Source organism: Apteryx mantelli, chromosome 15 (genome assembly GCF_036417845.1).
Source record: "Apteryx mantelli isolate bAptMan1 chromosome 15, bAptMan1.hap1, whole genome shotgun sequence".
In the NCBI taxonomy this organism is placed as follows: Eukaryota; Metazoa; Chordata; class Aves; order Apterygiformes; family Apterygidae; genus Apteryx; species Apteryx mantelli.
This window is the reverse complement of record NC_089992.1, coordinates 5,281,578-5,303,569: the sequence shown is the minus strand read 5'-3', so window position 1 is coordinate 5,303,569 and position 21,992 is coordinate 5,281,578. Positions and strand designations below refer to the sequence as shown.

Genomic DNA, 21,992 nt, shown 5'->3' with positions numbered 1-21,992 from the left:
TTTAATTACTTGGTGAGAAGAAAAAGAAAAGGACAATTAACAAACAAGAGCTTTATTTAAAACAGCACACAAGATGGAGAACATGTGCCTTGCAAAAAAAATTATATCTTACCTGAAGAAATCTCTCTGGTGTTACAAATTAAGAACAGTCAATTATATTTTTTTAAGACCGCACAGTGATTTTGCTCTTTTTTGAGAGTGGAGTTATGGCATAATTCTGAGTTGTTTGCTGGCCTTATCTCCAACTAAGTCTCCAGGGCCTGCTCTTTTTCTGAACCCTTTGCATTGCTGAGTATCGTCTGCACCTTGTTCCAAGTCCTCTTGTTCAGGATCCTGTGGGTTTAGAATCATTGCTGCTACTGCTGTGTCATCTTTATTTTCTATGGCATCTCCTGCCACTTTCCCAACACCAGAAATGTATTCAGCGCCCTGAAATTAAAACTGAGACACAGGGGACATCAAATTATACACAAACAACATAACCAGTGACTTGATCCTAATATAAAATGCCTTTGTCAACCAAGGCGACCATAAACATGCAAGGCAAGAAACTTAGCCGCATTGTTTGTATAGAACAGTTTTATTCCCACTGCTCTGCCTGAGTTCCCAGAAGCGTCAGCATAAAGAAAACTGGGAGTACATGGAGCCTTGATCTGACTGGGTGGGCTCTGAAGCCATGACCACAGCACTTAATGCAAGAGTGTGCACCACAGGGGCCAGTGCTGTCATAGCTCCCCCAGGAGACCCACGTCTGAAGAAAACAAACTGATTTAATTGTTGTGCAGCAACCCAAATGTGCTGGGGAAACAACCCCTACAGCTCTTTGTTTTGCTTCCACTTCTCTCTCCTTTTTCTTTATTACTTGAAAAAGTTTCATTATTGTGATTTGTTTCTTTGGGTGTACGTTCCCCTGACTAGGTTTAGGGTGAATGGGTTCATTCAAAACTCTCAGCCTGTTTTAGTCTTCCATCACGCAAAAAACTAAGCATAGTCAGATCTGCAGCTCAGTAGTGGGAGAAAACAATTAGGACTGCAAAGAGCTTGGCTACCTCATTCTAGAAGGTGTCACACTCAAGACGCTGTGTAAGCAAAGGAAACAACACAGTTCCGTTCAGAAAGCCATTTCATATGTAATCCTTGGAGTCTGCTGTGTGCCAGCTTGGTTACAGCTCCTTTATCTCAGTAAGAATCAAACCAAAATATTTAATGAGAACTGTCCTGGGTCACTTAGCCTCCCAAACTACTACTGAGTAGCAATACAAATCAGTAGCCCAGGAGTAAAAACACACCCATGGTTGTTTGTGGCAGTCTCTCATACTTAAACCTTGCTACTTTACTAAAAAGGAAAAACACAATGATGAAAAAGCAGGCCATAAAATGATAAATTAGTCACTATACCTTATTCATATGGTCTGCATCCGATTGTTTGGGTTTACTGCTTTGAGCATACTCCACCTGAGAGCCCTCATCATCCTCTGGAGAAGTAAGGTGAGCAGCTTTTCCCAGAAAGAAATCAAGATGAAAAAATATTAGTATACATCCATGGCAATAGTTCATTTAAAAACACCCCCAAAATACACACTTGGATGCTACCTTTGTAGATCTCCAAGCCCTCTTGTTAACCAAACCAGGGTGCATGGATGACATTGCCACAGAAGACAATGGCACCTGTTTGATCATGCAACAGCTATGTTTTCTAGCAGCTTCCTGAATGGCACTTAAATATTTTAAAGCTTCATCCTTTAAAGTGTTCCCAAAACAACCAACTAACCTTACCATGTAGTGGTATATTTTGTAGATGCAATCTGAATATTTATCTTTCAACTTCCACATAAAAGCATTTCCCATCCATAAACTGTTCAAAAAATGCTTTTGATCGTATTTGCCTTTTCCCAGCTTCCACCATCCTCACAGATGAAAATATCACATGGAATAAATTTAAGAGAGTTTGTAAGCCTTCTTTTCTGATGACTGTTTCAGAAGAATCTTAATGATTAATAATGAGGTACATTGTCTACAACTTGCAATGAACAACTAAGTAGCACTAAGTGGATCTGATTTTGATTACTATTTGAAGAGAAAGAGAGGAAGAAAGACCAGACAATACTGAACTGTAGAGACCTTACTAGCAGAGCCAAGATGGTGCTACTGCCCTATTGCAAGAGAGTATTTAAATCTAAGAAACCTATTTCTTACCCCCTGAGGTGAACAGCTACACTAGAAATAAAAAGTCTCTGGCTCTTTCTTAGCTTGAAAGTTCTGCTAAATAGACAGCCTGCTCATCTCCAACACCCCCAAAAAACATATCCCTTAACTCCCTTTCAGAAAATGCAGATACTCTGACCAATTCACATAAAGGATTATAAGCAATCATTTGAAATTGATTTTAATTCTTGCTCAGTCTGCTTATTTTCCACATTAGCTTCACATTTATATGCTTTATGTATATTACTAAACTACTTTATAACAGCTTAATTCAATGCCAGCAACTAGGGCCCAAACATGTAATCACATTAAATGATTTCTGTTCATCCAATCTGCCCCAGGAGATACTTGTCACTATGTTTCTGTTACTGGGACTATTTGCTGTAAATAAATCTATTTTTCAAACAACAGGAATTAATTCAGACTGAATAATTGCAGCTATGTGTGATGACACACTGAAGAGCCTTCTTTTTATAGATATATGTATACATAGAGAGAGAGAGAGATGTAGATAGATGTCTGTGTATCTGTGCACATCCAAAGTTAAGTGTCTGTTGCAATATACAGAGTGCTGCAGTTTATCTGTACTGCCACTAGATGCAGCCACATAACCTTTCAAAATTTAAAATTTTGACCTCAGGGTTGTAGAAACCTCTTTGGAGTAGGTATGTTTGTAAAATTCTTACAACAGTATTAATAGAACTAAATCCTGAGTCCTGGAAACAATGTAGTGTATGTAGAATTTTCAGTATTTTTTCATTAACCTTGTTCCAAAACATAGCATTGCACATGTGGATGGGGATCTAAGAGCAGAACGAGACTTGCTTATGTGCACGGTTGTTGCCATAGATCCAGACTGGAGCTGACAATGCCGAATTACACTGTGTTTTGTTCTCCACATAACACAGAAAGGAAGAATGAAGCTTTATGTTCCCAAGTGCTCCCACAAAGATCCAAATGACTGTGCGCATATGGAACAGGTAAGGGTACAACTCCAGCAGGTTCCATTCTATCCCACAGCATTTTCCTCACTGTGCACCTACATCACAATTTTGGAAACACAAGCTTCTCTCTACATATACAGTGAGCAGCAAGATGGATCCTCCTGGATAGCAAATGATAAAGGACTCCCACCCTCAAAAATGCTTCTGCTTTTTCTAGTATTATCAGATAGCATGAAGCCATGGAAAATTCTCCTGTTATTCCCTCACCAACTATCAGGGGGAACCATGCAGGCACAACATTATCTTTAGGACCAAACAAAACCAGGGAAACTCTCCCCTACATTTAACAGGTGTTACTTGTTCTGTGCTCTTCTTTAATATTTCCCTGGGTGCATAATATACATAGTACTGGGATAATACAAGCACAAGAAGCACACAAGTAGATTCCATATGTAATACAGATATAATACCTGTATTCCACACCTACACTTTTTAAACACTGTTTTTACAGTGAGTTGATTTTCCTCTGAAGATAGATGAAATAAAGCCTACTCAGCACATTCTGTGTCTGGGAAAGTGATCCCCAATGAGCTGCGCACCAGAGTGGAGAATATCAGTTAGAAGGCAGATTTTTTATTATAAATTTTAGTGGCAGGTTCACGTGCTTCTGCTCTGTTCCATTATGGAGATCACACTGAGGTTCACAGTTTATATATGAGACACCCCAATTTCTAGTTTATATAGGAGGTTTCCTGCTTTTGTAAACAGAAATATCTCAATTACCTGAAGAAATGCCCAAGGCAGTTCCCAGGCCTCACTTGTATTTTTTAATGACAGTCACTTAGATGGGATCATATTTACCTGGGTTTTGGGTTGGAGGTTTTTTTTTGGGGGGGGGGGGGGTGTCTGCTTGCTTGTTTATATATAAGATTACAATGCTAAAAAAGAAACATGAGAAAAGAAAGTATACTCTCCTCCATGATCTGCCTTCTGTTTGCTGATCTGATCACAGTTCTCCGCAATTGCCATTAATAAACTGAACTGAACAAGATGGATTAAAGGAAAGAGCAACACCAGTTTTTATTGGTTTAAAGCACGAGGAACATAAATATAATAGCTTCAGAGGAACCCAGCCTGGGGCAAGATTCTGGCTTAACTCTCCTGTGGGGTTCTGCAGACAAGATGAAATGCAATGTCTCAGCTGAAGGTCCCCAAGCCAGTACAAAGCAGGATAGATGTGGGAAGGCCTGGGAGCAATTTGCTCTGCAGCACTCCTTGCTGCACTTCCAGAAAGAGACAATGTGTGCCCTTCTTTTGGAATCCAATGCTGATCACAGCTTGTGTGCAGGCAGCAGAGGGGCCTGTCTGGATCCCAAGGCCAGCTGAACAGACTACATCAACAAGATCCCCATATGAACTGTCAGAAGGGTTTCCTACTCTGTTGCTGCCTGCTGTGAAGGAGGCAAAAATGCTCCCAGCAAGAAGGATTTACCCTGTAGGACAGTACTTTGAATCTTCTAAAAGCCATAATGAAAATGTTTGTGTTTCCATCCAAGAACGGTACTGGCAGCAAATTGAAGGTAATTAAACACATTGCCCATTGACCATACAAATTTCTCCTTTGTAATAATCTGAGAGAAACAAACCCTCTCTATAACCCAGATATTGTGTTGTGCAACAGGAATTTTTGGGGCTAACTTCTACCCCGCTGTAAGCACACTGCAATGGGACTTACAGTCACTTTATGCCAAGACTTTGCTTTGTTCAGTATCTCTCAGATGCTCTGCCTCTCAATTTCATTACCTCATAATTTCGAAGAATGGTCCTGTTACTGGAAAAGGACCAGTGAACTGAACTGCACACTCAGCAGTTTCTCCATGCGCAAAAAACAAAGAAACCATCATTCTATCATTCTTCCTAAGCTTTGATTTTAATTCTTATCTTTATATAACTAGCATGGCCAAGTTCACGCTGTTCATTTTAACTCACTTTCTGAAAGGGCTGACTCCATCTGAATTTTTAACCAGATATTCACTCGTTGGCTCCAGTCTCCTGGTGCTTCCACCTCCCACAGTCGCTTCTGCTCCTCAGGATAAGTCTGCAAGAATTTCTGGCAAACTGAACAGGAGAAACCAAGGGGCAAAAGCATGAATGAGTGAAAAGTACACTGGAAGAGGAAGTATGTCTAGCTTGGAAATTCTCTCAGAGAATGAACTACTTTCATTAATGCCTTTCGAAACCTTCTCTCTTCTGATCTTCCTTTTCTCTTTTAGCTGGGATTTTACGGAAAGTGTAGGTGGAATGGCCCAGATGGGCATGAGTAAATTCTGTCCATCTGCTTTGGTCTAGATTACTTTCTTGTGAGTGCAGAAATACAGGACTTGAAATGACTTACTGTGCCACCAAGCCATCACTTCTGCAGCCACTGCATTACAGAACTTCCTCCAGACCCTTATCAGGTTCCAGATTAACAGCAGTGTGGGTTTTTTGCCCTCACTACTCTGAAATGAAAGCTGTTTCAGTATCTCCCAGTTTTAATGATTAAGAATGTTACTCTAATTTCTAATTTATAAACAAAAAATTTGTATCGGATTGTTCTTGGGCCAATACTACTCTCCAGTTTACTACTTCTCCTATCTTGTATTCTGTTGCTGGGGGTAATTTGCTTCTTTGGGTGCGGAAAACATGAAATAGGAAGACCTGACAGAGGAACAGCAGGGGTACCTATGTCAAAGGTACAACTTCCATTAGAAATCATATTCCCACAGACTCCTGACACAGTCTGTGTGCTTTGAACATTAGTATAATTTGGATAAACTATCAAATTTTGAGTTGCTTATCTTATCAAACTGAAAACTGTCTTATTTAGAGGCCTTCTAGGATGTCTGAAGAGTCAAAAGAAGGCATATGTTGCAAGACCAAACTGCTCAAAAAATTTAATGGGGATTTTGAACTTTCCTCAACCACCATTCTATCAACTCAAGAACTGAGACAACAATCTGTAATCAGCAAAATTTTCTTCATACATTCCTCTCTCCATTGTAGTCCATCATAGTGCAGAATGAATTTAGATAGGTCATTTATCTTTGACATTCAGTTAAATTTAACAATGGATTGTCAAAATGAAAACTCCAATTCTGGTAGGTAAACATTTGCCTTATAGTAATGAGCAGATCATTGTCCTTAATTTTACCAAGGATATAATCTAAATTAATCATTTCAGTAAAAACTACTGAAAGTAACATATATACCAAAACAGAGCTATTTGGTAAGTGGATTTTTTAATCCCTTTTAGGCATTGATAGTACATTAAGTAAAATGCTAGGGAAAGCTGCTCACATTCACTGCAGAGATTTAGAGTAAAAAGTTGCATTCCTCTGTCCAAGAACGATATTGTAGTTCCAATGAAAGATAAAAAAAAGGCAGTGACTTCAATATAGTCAAAATTTAACTTACAGTGCTGGTATTTTTATAAAAGTAGCACTCAGAAATCCTGATTAGCATAAGACACAAGTCAAATTTATTCACTATTAGCTTGGAACTTAACTGAGATGAAAAGCATAGTCTTGCAACATATCACTAGTGTTAACATAAACAACACAGCATTCTGATCCACAGTCTCTAAACCATGTGATGCCTGCGACAGGAGAAATTGGTTTTGTTGGGTGGAGAAAAAGAACGGTGTCAACACTATTCTTTTCTGAATTTAGAGGTAGCAATACCTTAGGAACTCCTGGGATACATTTGCATACATTCAATGGCACATATGGACCAAGAGAGAGAAAGAATAGGCACAGTTAAAACTTTGTTGATACTTTCTAGGAAATGACTGCAAAGTCATAATAGTTGATAGAAACACCCCCCAAAATGACTGCAAAATCTCTATAGCACATATGGAACAGCATATTTGTTTAGAAAAATGTTTTTTCCTAAAGGATACAGTTTTATAAATAGTATTATCAGGGATATTTTCTGAAAATTTTACTACCAAAGCCAGAACTCCAACCAGAACACAGAGAAAGATATATAACTATTTAACAATTTTTTAAAAGTGGCAAATATTCAAAGATAGTCAATGATTTGGTAAAGAAACAAGTACTGACAAGACTGGATGAATGAGCAGAGCTCAGGTACAGTGCTTGTTAAATACAATTTCCTACAAATGCAGTATCTACAAGCACATTATTTGCATAGTGTAGGCTTGACAACATCTTATAATTCTTCTCCCTCTGGTGTCAAAAAAAAAATTGTTAAATCACTGTCTACTACAACGACACTGTTCTATTTCTTATAGACAGTGAGATAAGAATGCAAAATACCAAACAGGCAGTATGAGTTTTATGTTTCTCCTTGTCTTGCATAAATATTGGCCTACCTTCCAAATTCCAGGAAATTCCAAATATCCCAAGAAAAGTAACCAATTGCATGCTAACAACATTATCCTTCAGTTTAGATGAGTGCACAGAACTCTTACAGAGTTAAGAAAATCCTACCAAGACTATATTGAAATTCATACATTATACATGACCCTTACCTGATGTTTCCACATCAAATGATTTACCTTGATACATGGCAGCAGAAATAGGGCAGCTGATCCCTAAGGCATCCTCAGCCACAAAAGACTGACAGAAATCATGTAGCATTTTCATCCCTAGGCCACCTCTTCTGTACTTTCTCTGGACAAATATAGTATCCAAAACTGGCAGCAAATAACACTGACTGGTAGTACCATCACAAAGGCTCCCTGAAAGCAGACAGTAAAAAACACATGAATTTGAAAATGAAATTGCTACTACTGCACTAAGAAAACCCTGTACAGCTCATGTGATTCTAGTCACAAATACTGCTCTGATACCTCTCTACAGGCTACAAGGCTGCCTCCAACTGAAGTGCATTTGCACGGATAGTAGTGATGCCAAATAAAAAGTAAAATACTTTCCAGGAGGAAGATTTGTGCCATCAAGCTGAGCAAACATGCTTAACATGCAATTGACAGGTCTCATCACAATAGTTTCCAGACTCTGATTGTTCACACTCAGGCTATCTAGGTACACAGGCTACATATGAAGGGAGTTAGCTGAAAAGAATTGGGCTACAGCCAAAGAGGGATAAATATTCTGAAAAGTAATCTCAATATATTCCTTTAGCTTTCGCCTATTTGGGCAAATCACCCCACCTAAACTCTTTTTATGAAATGTACAGAACCACACAACACAGCATGAGCTAAACATTCAGAAGGTGCATACTGCCTGATGCAAGTGGACAACAGCAAAGGCTTCCAGAGAAAACTCCAATTTTGATCAAGCAAGCAATTTAATACTGACTGTAGGGAAAGAAGAGAGGGTCTCTCAGCCTCTGCATACCTTGCTGCTGTGCCTCCCCACACGGTACAAAAATATTGTGAAGCATGACTCTTGACTGGCTCTGCCATTTACACTTTCATACCTACCTACACAATTACTGGTCAGAAAGTTATACAACACTTGCATCGCATATTCAAGTAGTATTTGATCCCCAAATTCACTCTATTCCATAAACAACTGTACAAAAGAATATTTCTCTCTTTCAGTTGCTGTTATCTGTCAACACATGCCCAGGAGCCATCTTCAAACCTTCACTGGTAAGAGATCCACAAAAAAAATAAGTGTTGAGGTTACTCCCCCTAAAACTGGAAGCAGATCCCTGGCTGCACACCCTCTCAGCGACTCTGTGCCAGAGGCAGGGAAGTCTGTCACCTGCCTCCTTCAAAACACACAGCAGAGGCTGGGCAGCCCCTAAGTGCACAATGCATAGCAGGGAAGCGGCAATTTTCTGAAGAAGAGGAGATACAATGGGGAAGGCACTCAGTGGAATCCTACTGACAGCTAAACTCAGTACAACGGCCTAAGCTCAAACTTATGCTGCAGCACCCAAAAGTCACACCTCTGGAGGAAGATTGGTATAGACAGTAATTGAGGGCATTGCTATAAAACCATAAGCTATTGAGTGGTTTATTTTAAGAAACAACTGCTCCTTTGTAAGTCAATTCATTTCTGCTAAAATGTGGTAACTTATCATGTATGTATGTGCTTCAAGTCCATTGCCTGAATTACTATCAATGTTAAATCATGGCTTTTATTCAAGGACAGTCCTTGCTAATAAACACATTAAGTCAGTCACTTGAAATCATGGGGACATGACGTAAGAGTCTACATGCTCTTTTAAGGACAAAATATAGACTCAAGTATAAGACTCCAAACTATTAGACTAAACCATTTCTCAGTTAAAACTGTCAAAAAAAATAGTTCCAGCATCAAAGTATTTATTTTGCAATCATGCATCGTAAACTCAAGCTGGAGTCAAGAGAAAGTTAATTAAGAACAGACATTCAGGGTCCAGACTTCCACTGTTCACCCTAAACAATTTAGGGCCCGACTGCAGGAGGTGTATGAGCAACTCTGTACAACTTCCTTAAAGTGCAAAACGCCACAAAAAACAGAACCCCAAACTATTTGAAAACAAAAGCATTCAACCCCGAAATGAATGATCAGTACTAGTGTGCCATCTATCTACATATAGGGAAAAAGTCACCATAGAAACCTCTTGCTGACCTTTTTTTTTTTAATATATTTAAAAGATATCTATGAAGATTCTATGCTTGTTATATCCAGGTATATGACAGTTTGAATGGAAACAGATATTCATGCCTTCATACCAGGAAAGGAAGAAAATAAGACATTTTCTTATTTGGTTGGTTAAGTCCCATCAAGACCTCCTTGGGTTTCTTTCTTATACCACTTACTAGTGTACCACCCAGTCTAGTTTTCAGTGTCTCAAGTCAGGAAACTTTTTCCTATTTCAGACCTATTTCAAAGTTTCACAAATCTCTTTATTGAATGGCTTTTCCTAAATTTCAGTGCAAGACTTTTATTTTATTATGACCTATTTTCTTTTTATCACATCCACATAGCTATCTTAAATGGAGGTCTATTTCTGTTCCTTGAGATGGTACCTAGTACCTCTTGCTGATAGCTGCAGGGTCTGACTGAACACTCTCTTTCCTGGCATACAAATTCAGCAAAACACACATGAATACATTTAAGTCTAGAAACTAATTTGTCAAGGCTGTAGCTCTCCACTTCGCAAGAATCCATGTCACATATCCCCAGCCATATGACAGAGGACGTAGCTATATAACCATTCCACTCACATCTAGGCTTGGTCCAGACCTGCTTAATCAAAGTACATGCTCAACTTCAAACACATGTTCAAGCACATGGTTGGAAAAGGATGGTTTGTGGTGATGTTTATAACCTTTCAATATTTGTAACACATGATGGGTAGTTATTCTTTTTTCATTAGCCAAGAAATTGAGTATATCACCAGCCCCATTGTTAGCCACCAGCCCAGCAGAAATGTTAGATTCCAGCAGTGTTGCACCATACATTCTAGGAACGGGACAAACTTTTCCTCATGAAGTCAAGCTTTAAGAATTCCTGCATGTGTCCTTATAAGTTTATTACTATCTCATACAGTCTGTCTCCTATAAATCCTTATAAGACTGTTGTGCAGCAATCCCAGGAGCTAAGTGATTTATGTCTGTTCTCCTAATTTTGTGTTGAGAAGAAGACAAAGACTTGCAAAGTCTAAAGGCATTGTAAATAAAGAAACCATGAAGCCATTCTTCACCTTGTCCATGGGAAACATATTAGAAAAGTCATAGCCAAGAGCCATTTGAAATAAAATAAACAAACAAATAAGCCTTTGGAACAAAGGACATTTTGCCTCTAGGTCCCATGCAATAGCAAAGAGGTTATCATATCTGGTGGCCCAGAGCTGACCACTAGGCTCTTGTGCATTCTGTTTAGAGGTTTGTTTCACTGCTGAAACACACGAACAGTCTAAGTTTTGGGGCGAGGGAGGAGACAGCAAAAATCAGGGCATTGGCTATGGAGATGGAAGTATTTATGCAGTCTGCCCTTTGAAAGCCTTTGATCTGTTTGGTTAGGTCATGAGTGCCAAATGACCAACTTATGAGCCAGCAAAATGGTAAACAGATATTACAAGGGCAGGAAAGCAGACAGCCATTAGCATTCCCAAACAGCCACAAACCAGAAAAAAACCCAACCCTGTCCCCACATCCAAAGGCCCCAAACAAAACATGGTCATGCATACTGACAGCTTCCCTGCTGAACGAGCTGGCTTGGCACACACAGGTTTGGACAGGCCTTCTGCAGGCTAAGTGCTTGTGTAAAGGGTGGGGAATACTTCTGCTGAATAGAACCCAAGGTCAACCCATTGTGTGAGTTTGTATGTGAGAAGGGGAACAAAGGTTCTGACTTCAATAAAATCAAATGAATTCATGTCTTGACTGGTATGTAGTCATTTAATTTTTATTACAGCCAGAACCTTCAATCTGCTTCAGAAATGCATATTAAAAATATTATTGCTGGAAAACAGACGGAGAAAAAAGCAATTATCCAACAAGATTTTAGCTAACTGTCAGTCAGGTTAGTTTCAATTCTGATTTCATTTTTTTCTAGAAAAAATGTACATAATCAGTTGAAAATAAAAGTATATAGCCTCTTTTGGGATCTATTTCTAGAGAAAACCATTTAAACCACCAAATTAGTAAAAGAAGTCTGCAAAAGCTTGTAAAGAAGAATGGTGGGAAATGGTTTTCAACTTGGGCAACCACTTCCAAAGACCGTCTTAAATAAAATATACTATCATTTCTGAAGCACTCCAGTGTTACCTATGTAAATGTTAACTATTCCATTTCAATAAACAGCCCACAAGGTTGTGTCACATTTTGTTAACAGAAAAATACAGTGAGGGAAAGAATTCGTCTCTTCCCTCCCAAAATCAGATCTGGCTCAAGGCGTCTCACAGGGCAACAGGGCTGGACTTGTGCTGGTCTTGTCCACAGAAAAGGGCAAAACCGTCAGCAAACAGAAGAGCACTGCAAAATTAGGCTTGTAGCTTATGGTGCCATTGGGACTGAGGGATGGGAAGGGAGAATGGACAGCATATGTCCCTCCCCAAACAGCATCCCCAGATACATCTACTTTCCACTGCAGCAGCAGCCACCTCCATCAGCTATGCTTTTACAAAGGTCTGGGGTAGCCGAAAAGCAGAGAGGGGGTCAGGGCTGTTTTGCTGCCTACTTTACTTCATTTTAGATTATTCTGTGATCAGGTGTTCCCAAAGTGTGATTTGTGGAACATCTGCAAAGAATGAATGAGAAGCCAAAAATGCATTTACTCCTGGTTCAACTCCATGTTTTAAAGCCTTCTCAGAGGCCCGGTACACATTAAGGCTGGTTTAACTCACACCACAGAAAATACTGTCTTTCTCCACTCTTTTACTGTGTTTGACAGAAAGAACACAGGAAACTTCGGAAGGGACCAACTTTGGCGTTCTGACTCGTTTGCTCTTTGTACCACAAAAGATCTTGGCCCATGACTTGGTAGCTCTTACGTGTAACAGAAACAATAATTTGTAAGAGTAGAAGAGCTGAGGTCTTTTATCTGTATATCAAAAGGGTTTTTTATTCTGTTTTATTTTAAAAGGACAAAGACACTCCTGGCTTATAGCATCCTTACTGATTTATCTTAATGATGAATCTTCTACAATCTCCCAACTACTGCACATTAATGTGAAGGCAGTAGAAATCCATCTTCAATGATTACTAATCCTCATTATATAGAAAAAAAATTTTTATGGAATTATAAGGTCTCACTGCACAAAAAATCTTGTCAATAACTGTAGTCATTAATCCACTACACAAAACACATTCTTTTTGAGGTTTTCACACAAGTTTAAAGCATGTCAAAAGAAAAAAACAAATGAAAGGAATATTTAAAAGAAATATAAAACAGATCTAGAAACCAAAGCATCTATTGAAAAGTCTTAGTTTTGTCTTCCACAAAATATTTGAAGTGTTGCAGGTTGCTGGCTGCAAAGAAAGGTGCAGAGGTTAAAGCAAACATGTCTCAGAGGACAAGAAACTCTGTCATTTTCCATTTCACCTTTAAGTAGCTACATTCAGTGAGGTCTGAACTCCTCAGCTGCCTAATATGGAAGCTGCTGACATCGATAAAATTGGAGACATTTATCTTGGCACGTGACAAAGTATCTTATCAGCCTCATTAGTGGCTTAGTATGTCTCATCAATCTTTAGTGCACCCAGTGGTAAATGCTGCATGCCTGCCATTGGACAGGACTAAGCACATACCAGAGAGGTTAGGGTGATGATCTGTGTAGTCGTGAATAAATTTTGTTTTAATAAAGGTGTCTAATGCTCATGAAAGGTGATAGTCTTGAAGAATGAGTCTTCTGTTTATCTACATAACAGGTGCAGGGTAGCCAGTGTCAGTAGTTGCCAAACTGTCTCAAAAACTTGGCTTGCAGTTACCGTGTCTCTGAGCAAGGCAGGTGCTCAGCACCGCCTGTCCCTCTCTACCAAGACTACTAAAGGAGACCCAGTTAAGGACGTTTATAAGATGGACAGATGTGTGGAACCAGACCAACATTATCAAGTTCACTTTGCACAGACCACCACTTTTGCACATAACTGGCAAATAGGAAAGACTTCACAGCATTGCCAAGCTGGTTAACTAGAATCACTGAATTCCATGTGAACATTCAGTTTGCATAAGGGCAAACTAAATCCGTAGCAAAGATAGAACAAACTCTCTCCTCCTTGGTCACCTGTTTCTGTGATTCACCTGGATGATTCATGTTTGAAATAGCCACGCTTCACAGATCTGTTCTGGCTTATTTGGCTCCACTGAAGCATGCTTTTTTGTCATACTGTGGATAATGGAAAATTCACAGATGAGAAATATACAGAGTTGAATACACCATAAGCATGAGTCTCAACTACCTAGTGAAGAAAATAAAACCATGGAGAATGGCCAGGTAATTGCACAGCAGAGAAATAAAGAGAATCATGATCTCATGGTGGGCACAGAAGATCATTTCTTCCTAGCACCAGAAGTCGTAACAAGAGATCCAGCATCATATAATGTCCTGTACTTAAAGCTGCCCCTCCTAAATGTTCTGACCAGGACAGTAGAAGGAAAAAAATTACATTAGGCTAGAAAAGAAAGGTTTAAAAAAAATCTAAAGAAACTTTGTGAAATATGACTTACAAGGGAAGATATTTAGCTGAGCTTGTTTTGGGCCTAATAAATCCACGCATGTTATATAATGCACAGAGAATAGGATCAGCCAGAGCATGGTCGGTATGAAATTGCAATCACAGAACCTCAGAAAGGAAATATTTTCTAAATACATACAGCAAAAAGAGGCAAAAACAATCAGTTTCAAGCTTCCCAAAAAGGCTTTGGCAAATGTCTGCACTATTTTGTGACACAAGCCAAAAACTAATAAATATAGCTGCCCAGAGAAAAAAGCACCAGCAACAAAAGACAGATGCTGACAAAGCTGGACTCAAAGAATCTGTATTTTATGTGGATCTGGTTTAAAATCAAACTGTGACTCTCAATTTACACAGAAACTGGTTCAGCTTGGCTAATACTCCACCCATAACAGACTACTGTGCAAATTTATTTTACTGAAGCATGAATCATTACAGCCCATACAAGCATTTCTCTCCAAAATCTTTGCTCAGAAATATTTATGGCCTTAAGGAAAATGTATGATGGTAATAGAAGTGTTTCCCAATTATAAAAGAGCTCATCAGCATATTCACAGATATAGACAAGATTCCTTATTAATAGGCTAAGACATGATTCATCACTGATTGTACAGTAGCACTGTACCAACACAGTGGAGTACAAGCCACACCTCAGTGTGAATAAGGAGCTTATGCATCCCAAGGTAGCAGAAAAGCAGAACATCTCTTAGTGCTGCTGCCCTTTAAGACTCTACCAGGGATGGCAACTTGAAACTGTCCTCTGGAATCGAAAGCAATCCACATCTACACAGCTCTCAACCTCTTTCTTCTCCTCCCCTTTTATGACAGATGGTTTCTGATTGTTGACTTAAGCAATACATTTACTCCAAAGATATCAACTTCTCTGCGTTTAAGCTGCTAGTGTTCAAGATGACACCTATGAATCTTAAACACAGAGAGGTAACCAGCTCCTGAATAAAGGTATGTACTCAATTGCAAATCTGTAGTTATTCTAATGTTCTACACTGGACTGGCTAATAGCAATATATCTGCATTAATACAAACTCTCAATTAAAAAAAAAACACCTTTACTAAGGCTTATGCTGGCAAGCATCCCTAAAGCATCAAGTACATTTTCATTCTTTTCTATGCCAGTTAATCAATTAATGATGAAATCAATCAATCATCATCATCCTTCTAAAATGGGAGTACCACAACTAGATAAAGCATTCCAGGACTGATCCAGGACATACACCTTCCTCTGCATAACCTAGCAACTGTTCCTTACACATCCAAGGATATTACCATTTCTTGCCACCAGCCACTCCTGATACACTGTTTTTGCAATGTGAACTGTACACCTTTTTTCAGATATCATTCTTTCCAGGATACAGTCCTCCATTCTATCGGTAGGCTCTGCATTCTTTGTTCCTAGATGTATGACCTTTTACTTGGCTGCATTAAAACATATTTTATTTGAATAAACCAGTACCTCAGATCACTCAGTATAGCTGAGAATAGAACTTGGAGACATCATGTTTAAATGAAAGTAATATGGATGGCTTCCAAATTCTGGGAAGGTTTGTTCCCCAGATTCATTCTGAGAGAAATTCAATATAAAAATGTAAATAAGAGCCAGGATTATTTATGCTGAAAGACAAACAAAAGCATTACATTTCTAGCTATCAGGAGCCAATGGGAATGTGTCTCTAAAATGACCTTACCTTTCATCTTGACTGTATAAAAGGCAACAGCCTCACCATCTCTCCAGAGTATCTTGGCACACTCAGTGGCAGAGTGAGGTAGAAAGAATGCATCATTAGCTGAACTCCCTTCCAGCATTCCAAAAATAATGTAGTTCAGAACAAAGAGGACAATCCTTTCTCCAAACGTCTGGACCTTAGAGAACAAACAAAAACAGACCAAAGACAAATGAAGCAAAGAATAGTATTTTGCCTTTCATGAAAGACTTCAAAATTAAATGGGCTGGGAAGGAAGTGGTCAGGGAACGTATACACATAACTTGGGGAAAATATCTCATGAATTGGTCCAGACAGGATAATACAAATAATTTTTTCTACTGTTCCATCCTTCATCCAGAGGGCATAGAATAATCTACTAATAATTTATAAAGCCTGCCGTATTTCCTGTTGTCACAGAGGGGAATATTAAAGCACCAGGAAAAGTCTCTTGCCTAGTCACAGCGAGAGGCAGAGTTGGAAATAGGATCAAGGCAATCTAACATGACCCAAAAGAGAAATACAGAGAGGATTCACTGTATTATCCTGACCACCTCTTCACTACTATCTCTCTTGCTACAGCATCAAAGAATCCTAGGTATGGGCCAGGACCTTACTGAGCTAGACACTACACAAAACAGAGAATAAAAACAGTCTCTGTCCCAAATAGCTTATAATCTATGCATAACAACAGGAACAATTAGCTTTTAGACAGTGCTTCTTTTTAGATAACCAACAGGACAGGCAGATGGAAAAATACAAGGGAACAACAAGATAATACTGGTCAGCAAGACAAAAAAGTGGTGCCAACACCCTTTTCAGGAATGCAGAAAAAGAAAATGAGAGTTTTCACAAATAATGATGACGCAACTCTTAGCAATAAGCTAGAAACGGCAAGTTTTCTGGGTTTTGGTATTTTTTCATCCTCTGTAGATATAGCAGATGCTTGAAAATTGGCTGAAAGACTGTGTTTCTGCCCCAAGTTCTACCTTGCAAGAATTTGTAGCTCAAAATCCCTCCAGTTCAGTTACACACAGAAAGCCTATTTAATTCAGTGAAGAAAGGATTTTAAACTTGATGTATGACAGATATTAGGGAAAGATAATAAATGAAAAGAATCATTAAGGACCAAGGCTGGACACAGAGGGCTGGGTAGGAAATAGGACTGACTTAATAGCCTCATGGCAACAGAAAACCCACACACAGTAGGCAACTGATTTCTTAGTTGAAAACAGATTAAATTTAAGGTTACCAGAATCTCTCAAATTATTCACCCATGAAAAAATAGTTATATCCTATTAAGATTATTTATTTTGAAAAAGAATTACAGATTTAAAATCTATTAAATAACAGTTCAATAAAATAAGCACAATATAAACACTGTCCAAGACAAAATTTTTGTAAATAGCTAGATACGACATTGTTCCAAAGGGTGGTAACACCTCCCATCAGACAGTCAGTCAAGCAGCACTAATGTGAAGAAATAATTCTGTTTATCTGATTATTTCTTTACCTGGCAATGAGGGCAAAGTAAAAACACAGAATAAATCCCACAGACGAATCATAAATTGCATGCAGAAAATTGTTTAGAGAAGGTGAATGTGCATGTCACTGTGCAATGGGAGACATTTAAAGTACTTGGTGAGCCACGTACCCCAGATCCCACAGATTGTAAAACACAAGCTAAGGGTGTCCAGAGAGAATTACATACGATTGTTCTAGCTCCAGGGTAAAGGCAAACGTTTAAAATAGCATCCTTACCGAAATTAGCCCATCTCTAGAAGGATCAGCTGTCTTTACTACATCTTCAACAGGCCACCAAGACTGGTTCAAATAAACTGCCAAAACTACAAGAAGAAAAAGATAGGGGAACACATCAGCTGCAGATAAATACTTATCTGGCTCTACACCCTTCCACAAGCAAGCTCACACCCACTTCCCCCTCCAGCTGACTTCAGTTTGATTTGCTGAGACAGCAGAACAATGGCAATGTTTCCATTTCATCTCCGTGTCCCTTGATATCCAACTTTAAATACTGAATGGAGCATCAAGTGAAAGCAATTTTTCTTATGAATTGATGTGACTTTGGTATGACAACCTCTGTGCCATATGAATAAAGCACTTCCTGCATGATATCTGTATAGTTCCACAGGATGACTGAGTGGCATTTGGGACAGAGAACACTCTCTGGAAGTTAAAAATTAACTGACGGTTACATTTTTGAAGTTTCTTTGAGACCTTCAGCTGTACACATGCATGCATACATACCCACATTTGCGCCCATGCAAGTCAAGCCTCAAAGTTTTCATATCCACTTCATCAAACACCTTTTTGACTGCCTATATGATGGAATTTCTATATATCTGTACCTTTAGAGTGCAGATCCTAAAATTTCTGCATGGACAGATATTCAGTACAGTTCAAATACATGGACAGATGTTTCCATCCACAGAGGGCAGACATATGCACAGATATGTAAGGTAAACTTTGCCTTGAAGCAAAAGTTTATTACAAGCCTATACATTATTTAGGTATAAATATACTTGCACTTGTGTAAGCGCTATGCAGAACTTGCACTCCACTTCTTCCCACCCTTCCTGAATTCTTCACATATGCAGAAGCAAGTATTTAAAAACCAACTCCCTTAAGTTTGTCTACAGAATTCATTCCTGCCATTAGATTTACAGGAGAAAGATCAAAGTAGCAACAGTAAGACTGAAATTGCTCGCAAGCACTGAACAGAAAGAAAAGTTTTAGCACGGGGGCAGTTCAAAGGGTATTAGTTTTTAAAGATTTAGATTAGTTTTTAAAATAAAGACAGATATTAAGTCTTTTATGATCACTGACACATCAAGCAGCAAACATTTCAGCAAAAAGACCTTTTATTATCTGTACAGTGGTGACATCCACCTACAGAACCTACATGGCCACAATTTCAGGAGTGCTCAAGAACACTGATATATTTACTACCTTTAAATAGGGCAGCTCGCTTTCCCTTTTTTAGACAAAGAGATCAAATATAATATAGGAAGTATGCTGCAAAGAACAGGATGGAGTTCAAACATCTCAAGTCCTAACAGTGTACACTGTCTACTGGTTCTCTAAGCTATCCAACTACAGACAAACATGAGAAAGTTAAAAGCCATCTACCAGCTAGAGACAAATTTACGCACAAGCAAGTGAAACAGCTTTAATAGGATTCATCATTTACCTGTTTTAGCCTCAGGTTATACAAATGTTTCTAATGTGCACAGGTTAGCTTCCCTTTTTGCTTCAACCTTTACCAGTTCCCACTGGCTTTCAGGCTGGAGATTCTGCTTAGCTAACTTATATTTTTAATAAATTATTAAAGCATGTGCCAAAAAGTGTTACATTTTGTGTACTGGATTAACAGTGAAGAAAGTATTGCACGCAAGGGCAGATGCCTGTTTATAGCCCCAGATCCAATTCATTAAATATTATGCACTTGCATGGGAGTTTCATACTCTTTTTGTGATGGATTCAATCTGTTCCCTCAATCCCTTCGCTCTGCTTTCAAGTGCAAGCAGCCACTGCTCCATTACACATCCATGAAACATGCAGCTACAAAGGGAGCTGAGTCAGACAAAGGGGACATAACGGGCCAAATGGTGACTTCAATGGGAGTTGCACAGAGATTTGGCACATCGTCCAGGCACATACGATGCACATAGTAAAGGTCAGAGAAGTTTGAAAAAGCTTTGATGAAAAGAGGAGGATGCATAGCCATGTTCTAAGGAGCTACTTTTATAGCGCAGTTACTGTGCTATTCAATAATTTAAATGTGTGGGGGGGAGAACACTAGTTGACATAGCAACTGTCACATCACATTACTTGAGCAACCTTATCTATACAGATGCCTTCCTTGAAGAAAAAACATTTCTCCAGATTTCACACAAACATATGTACTTTGCTTTTTGTTATCATTTCTCAAGTCAACATCTGGTTCACAGTTAAACCCATTCATGCTTCCCCACATTCTCATTTTCATTTTATAATCAACTCTGAGGAATACTATTTCAAACGCAAACATGTTTTGTGAGAGCACATGTTCCTTCACTCTCCTTTCCCAGCCTTATTATTCTTTCCAAGACATAAGGTTATGTTCACCTGATCAAAAAGATAAAGTTATTGACTTTCACTAAGTTATACACATCACCTGAACCCTGTTAATCATGATGTACACGCCCCCAGGCCATCGCAATTGCAAGACTAGGTGAAATGGCTAAGACCAACACATTTCAGTCCACAGTTACTGGAGTATATACACGCTCAGTCATGTGGCTCGCCCTGGAAGCACTAGCTTGCTAAACCTCAGTACTTGGATCACTTGCATCAGGCAAACGTATTCAGAGTGCTGCAAGATGCTGAGAGCTTGTGAAGCATATGATTCTATACCACCATGGGCATTCGGAAAAAAAGTACTGAACAACACTGAACTGTATGAGGCTCTAAACACACTGCAATTGTGATTATGAAATGCTTCCCTTTGCTGGGCAAATGTATTCCTTCCCAACCCAGGTCTGGATTATATTTTTACTTCCTATGCCATGCTGGCCAAACACGCCTATACCGGAGTGAAGCTACTCGAATGAAATGTGTGCATCAGGATTCTGCAGTTGGGAGTAAAGCAGAAAAATTAGAGCGATGTCCAGCTTGGTATTTTTTCCTCTTCAGTCTTCATCTAAATTGCTGAAACCCATCCCTCAGTCACAATCTAAATCAAAGGTAGTACTATACATAAAAGGTGTAAAAGATGTAATTTGAGCTTGTCTACTAAATACCAGATCTACCAGTTCTTCTGACATTATTTTCTCCTTAATTTTGGAAGTATTTCAGATTGATGCCACACGTCAGATTATAGGTCACTTTTGCCACATTTCCACCTTGGAAGGAGAATAGTAAATTACCCCAACAAGAAATTCCATGCAGCCATGCCCAGGTCACCTCTGATAACTGAGCAAGCTCAGAGATACTACATTAAACTGCATTTTGCGATGCCTACATACCCTGAGTAGCTGTGTGTCCCAGTTCCCTATATTTAAAATTGAATAAGAGCATTTTTCTCTCTCTTAAGAGTCTTATGGAAATAAATACATTAAAGCTTAGGAGGCACGCAGATGCTGCAGTAATGGCAGCCATTCAAGTATCTAAGATAGATATCTTTCCTGCAACCAATTACATTTTCTTCAACAATTCAAGTTTTACTCAATGATTTGTTGCAAATGTCTTGTGATAAATGTTCCATAGCATCTAGCAGTTATTGTAAATTATTATATACAGCATACAGAAAATGCCACAATAGGGTATGTTTATTTAGTGTTATAAAGATGTTAATCACCCATGCTATGCTCTGTAAGCCCTTACAACACAATTTACATTCTCATAAAAATATCTGTACAGATACAGTAACAGAACACTCAGCCCATCACAAATAAATTAAAAATGTTCCCAACCAAGACCAAGTCCTATGGAAAAGCTGCCACATTCATTTGCTCTTTGCAACACGCAGGTCATTTCAGACCACAAGCTAAGCATCGCTTCTGGACAATCCATCTGATCAAGATGATCAGATATAAATCTCAGGGTTGCAATCAATGCCTCTTTAACCTATGTCCAAGAATGAAACCTTAGAGCTCTTCACAGGCAAACTTGTATCTAGACTGTTCGGATTTATTCAAATTTTCAAAATTCAAACTTTTCCAGAGTCTAAAGTATCAGAATTTCAAACATAAATAGTTAGATTGACATCATCTGCTTTGGGAACTGTGGGAAAATAAGCATATTACTGTGGTTATTATATTTAAGCATTATATAAATTGGTTTATCTATATATGTAATAATTATCTATTATAGCTACAAAAACAAAGGAAACAGAAGAAACCCCGTGTCAGTTGGATATAGCCTCAAAGCAACCTGCAAGATGTGGCAGGACCAATCAAGATGGGTTCCACTGCTTCTCTC

The 21,992-nt window shown here is 38.8% G+C and overlaps 1 protein-coding gene across 3 annotated transcripts in view; it reads right to left on the bottom strand.

The window, feature by feature from the left end:
• Positions 1–352: 352 nt before the first annotated feature.
• Positions 353–21,992, bottom strand: part of LOC106485331 (protein FAM169B-like) — a 41,120-nt gene continuing 19,480 nt past the window's right edge. For 2 of the 3 annotated variants that reach the window (XM_067305278.1, XM_013943663.2), the window contains exons 4-9: positions 17,772–17,857; positions 15,996–16,170; positions 7,684–7,893; positions 5,139–5,267; positions 1,399–1,496; positions 353–441 (exon numbers count right to left, since the gene is read on the bottom strand). In XM_067305278.1, coding sequence (XP_067161379.1) covers positions 436–441; positions 1,399–1,496; positions 5,139–5,267; positions 7,684–7,893; positions 15,996–16,170; positions 17,772–17,857 — 704 coding nt within the window. In that variant the 3' untranslated portion in view covers positions 353–435. The remainder of the gene's footprint in view (positions 442–1,398; positions 1,497–5,138; positions 5,268–7,683; positions 7,894–15,995; positions 16,171–17,771; positions 17,858–21,992) is intronic. The other variant, XM_067305279.1, reaches the window with a different exon arrangement.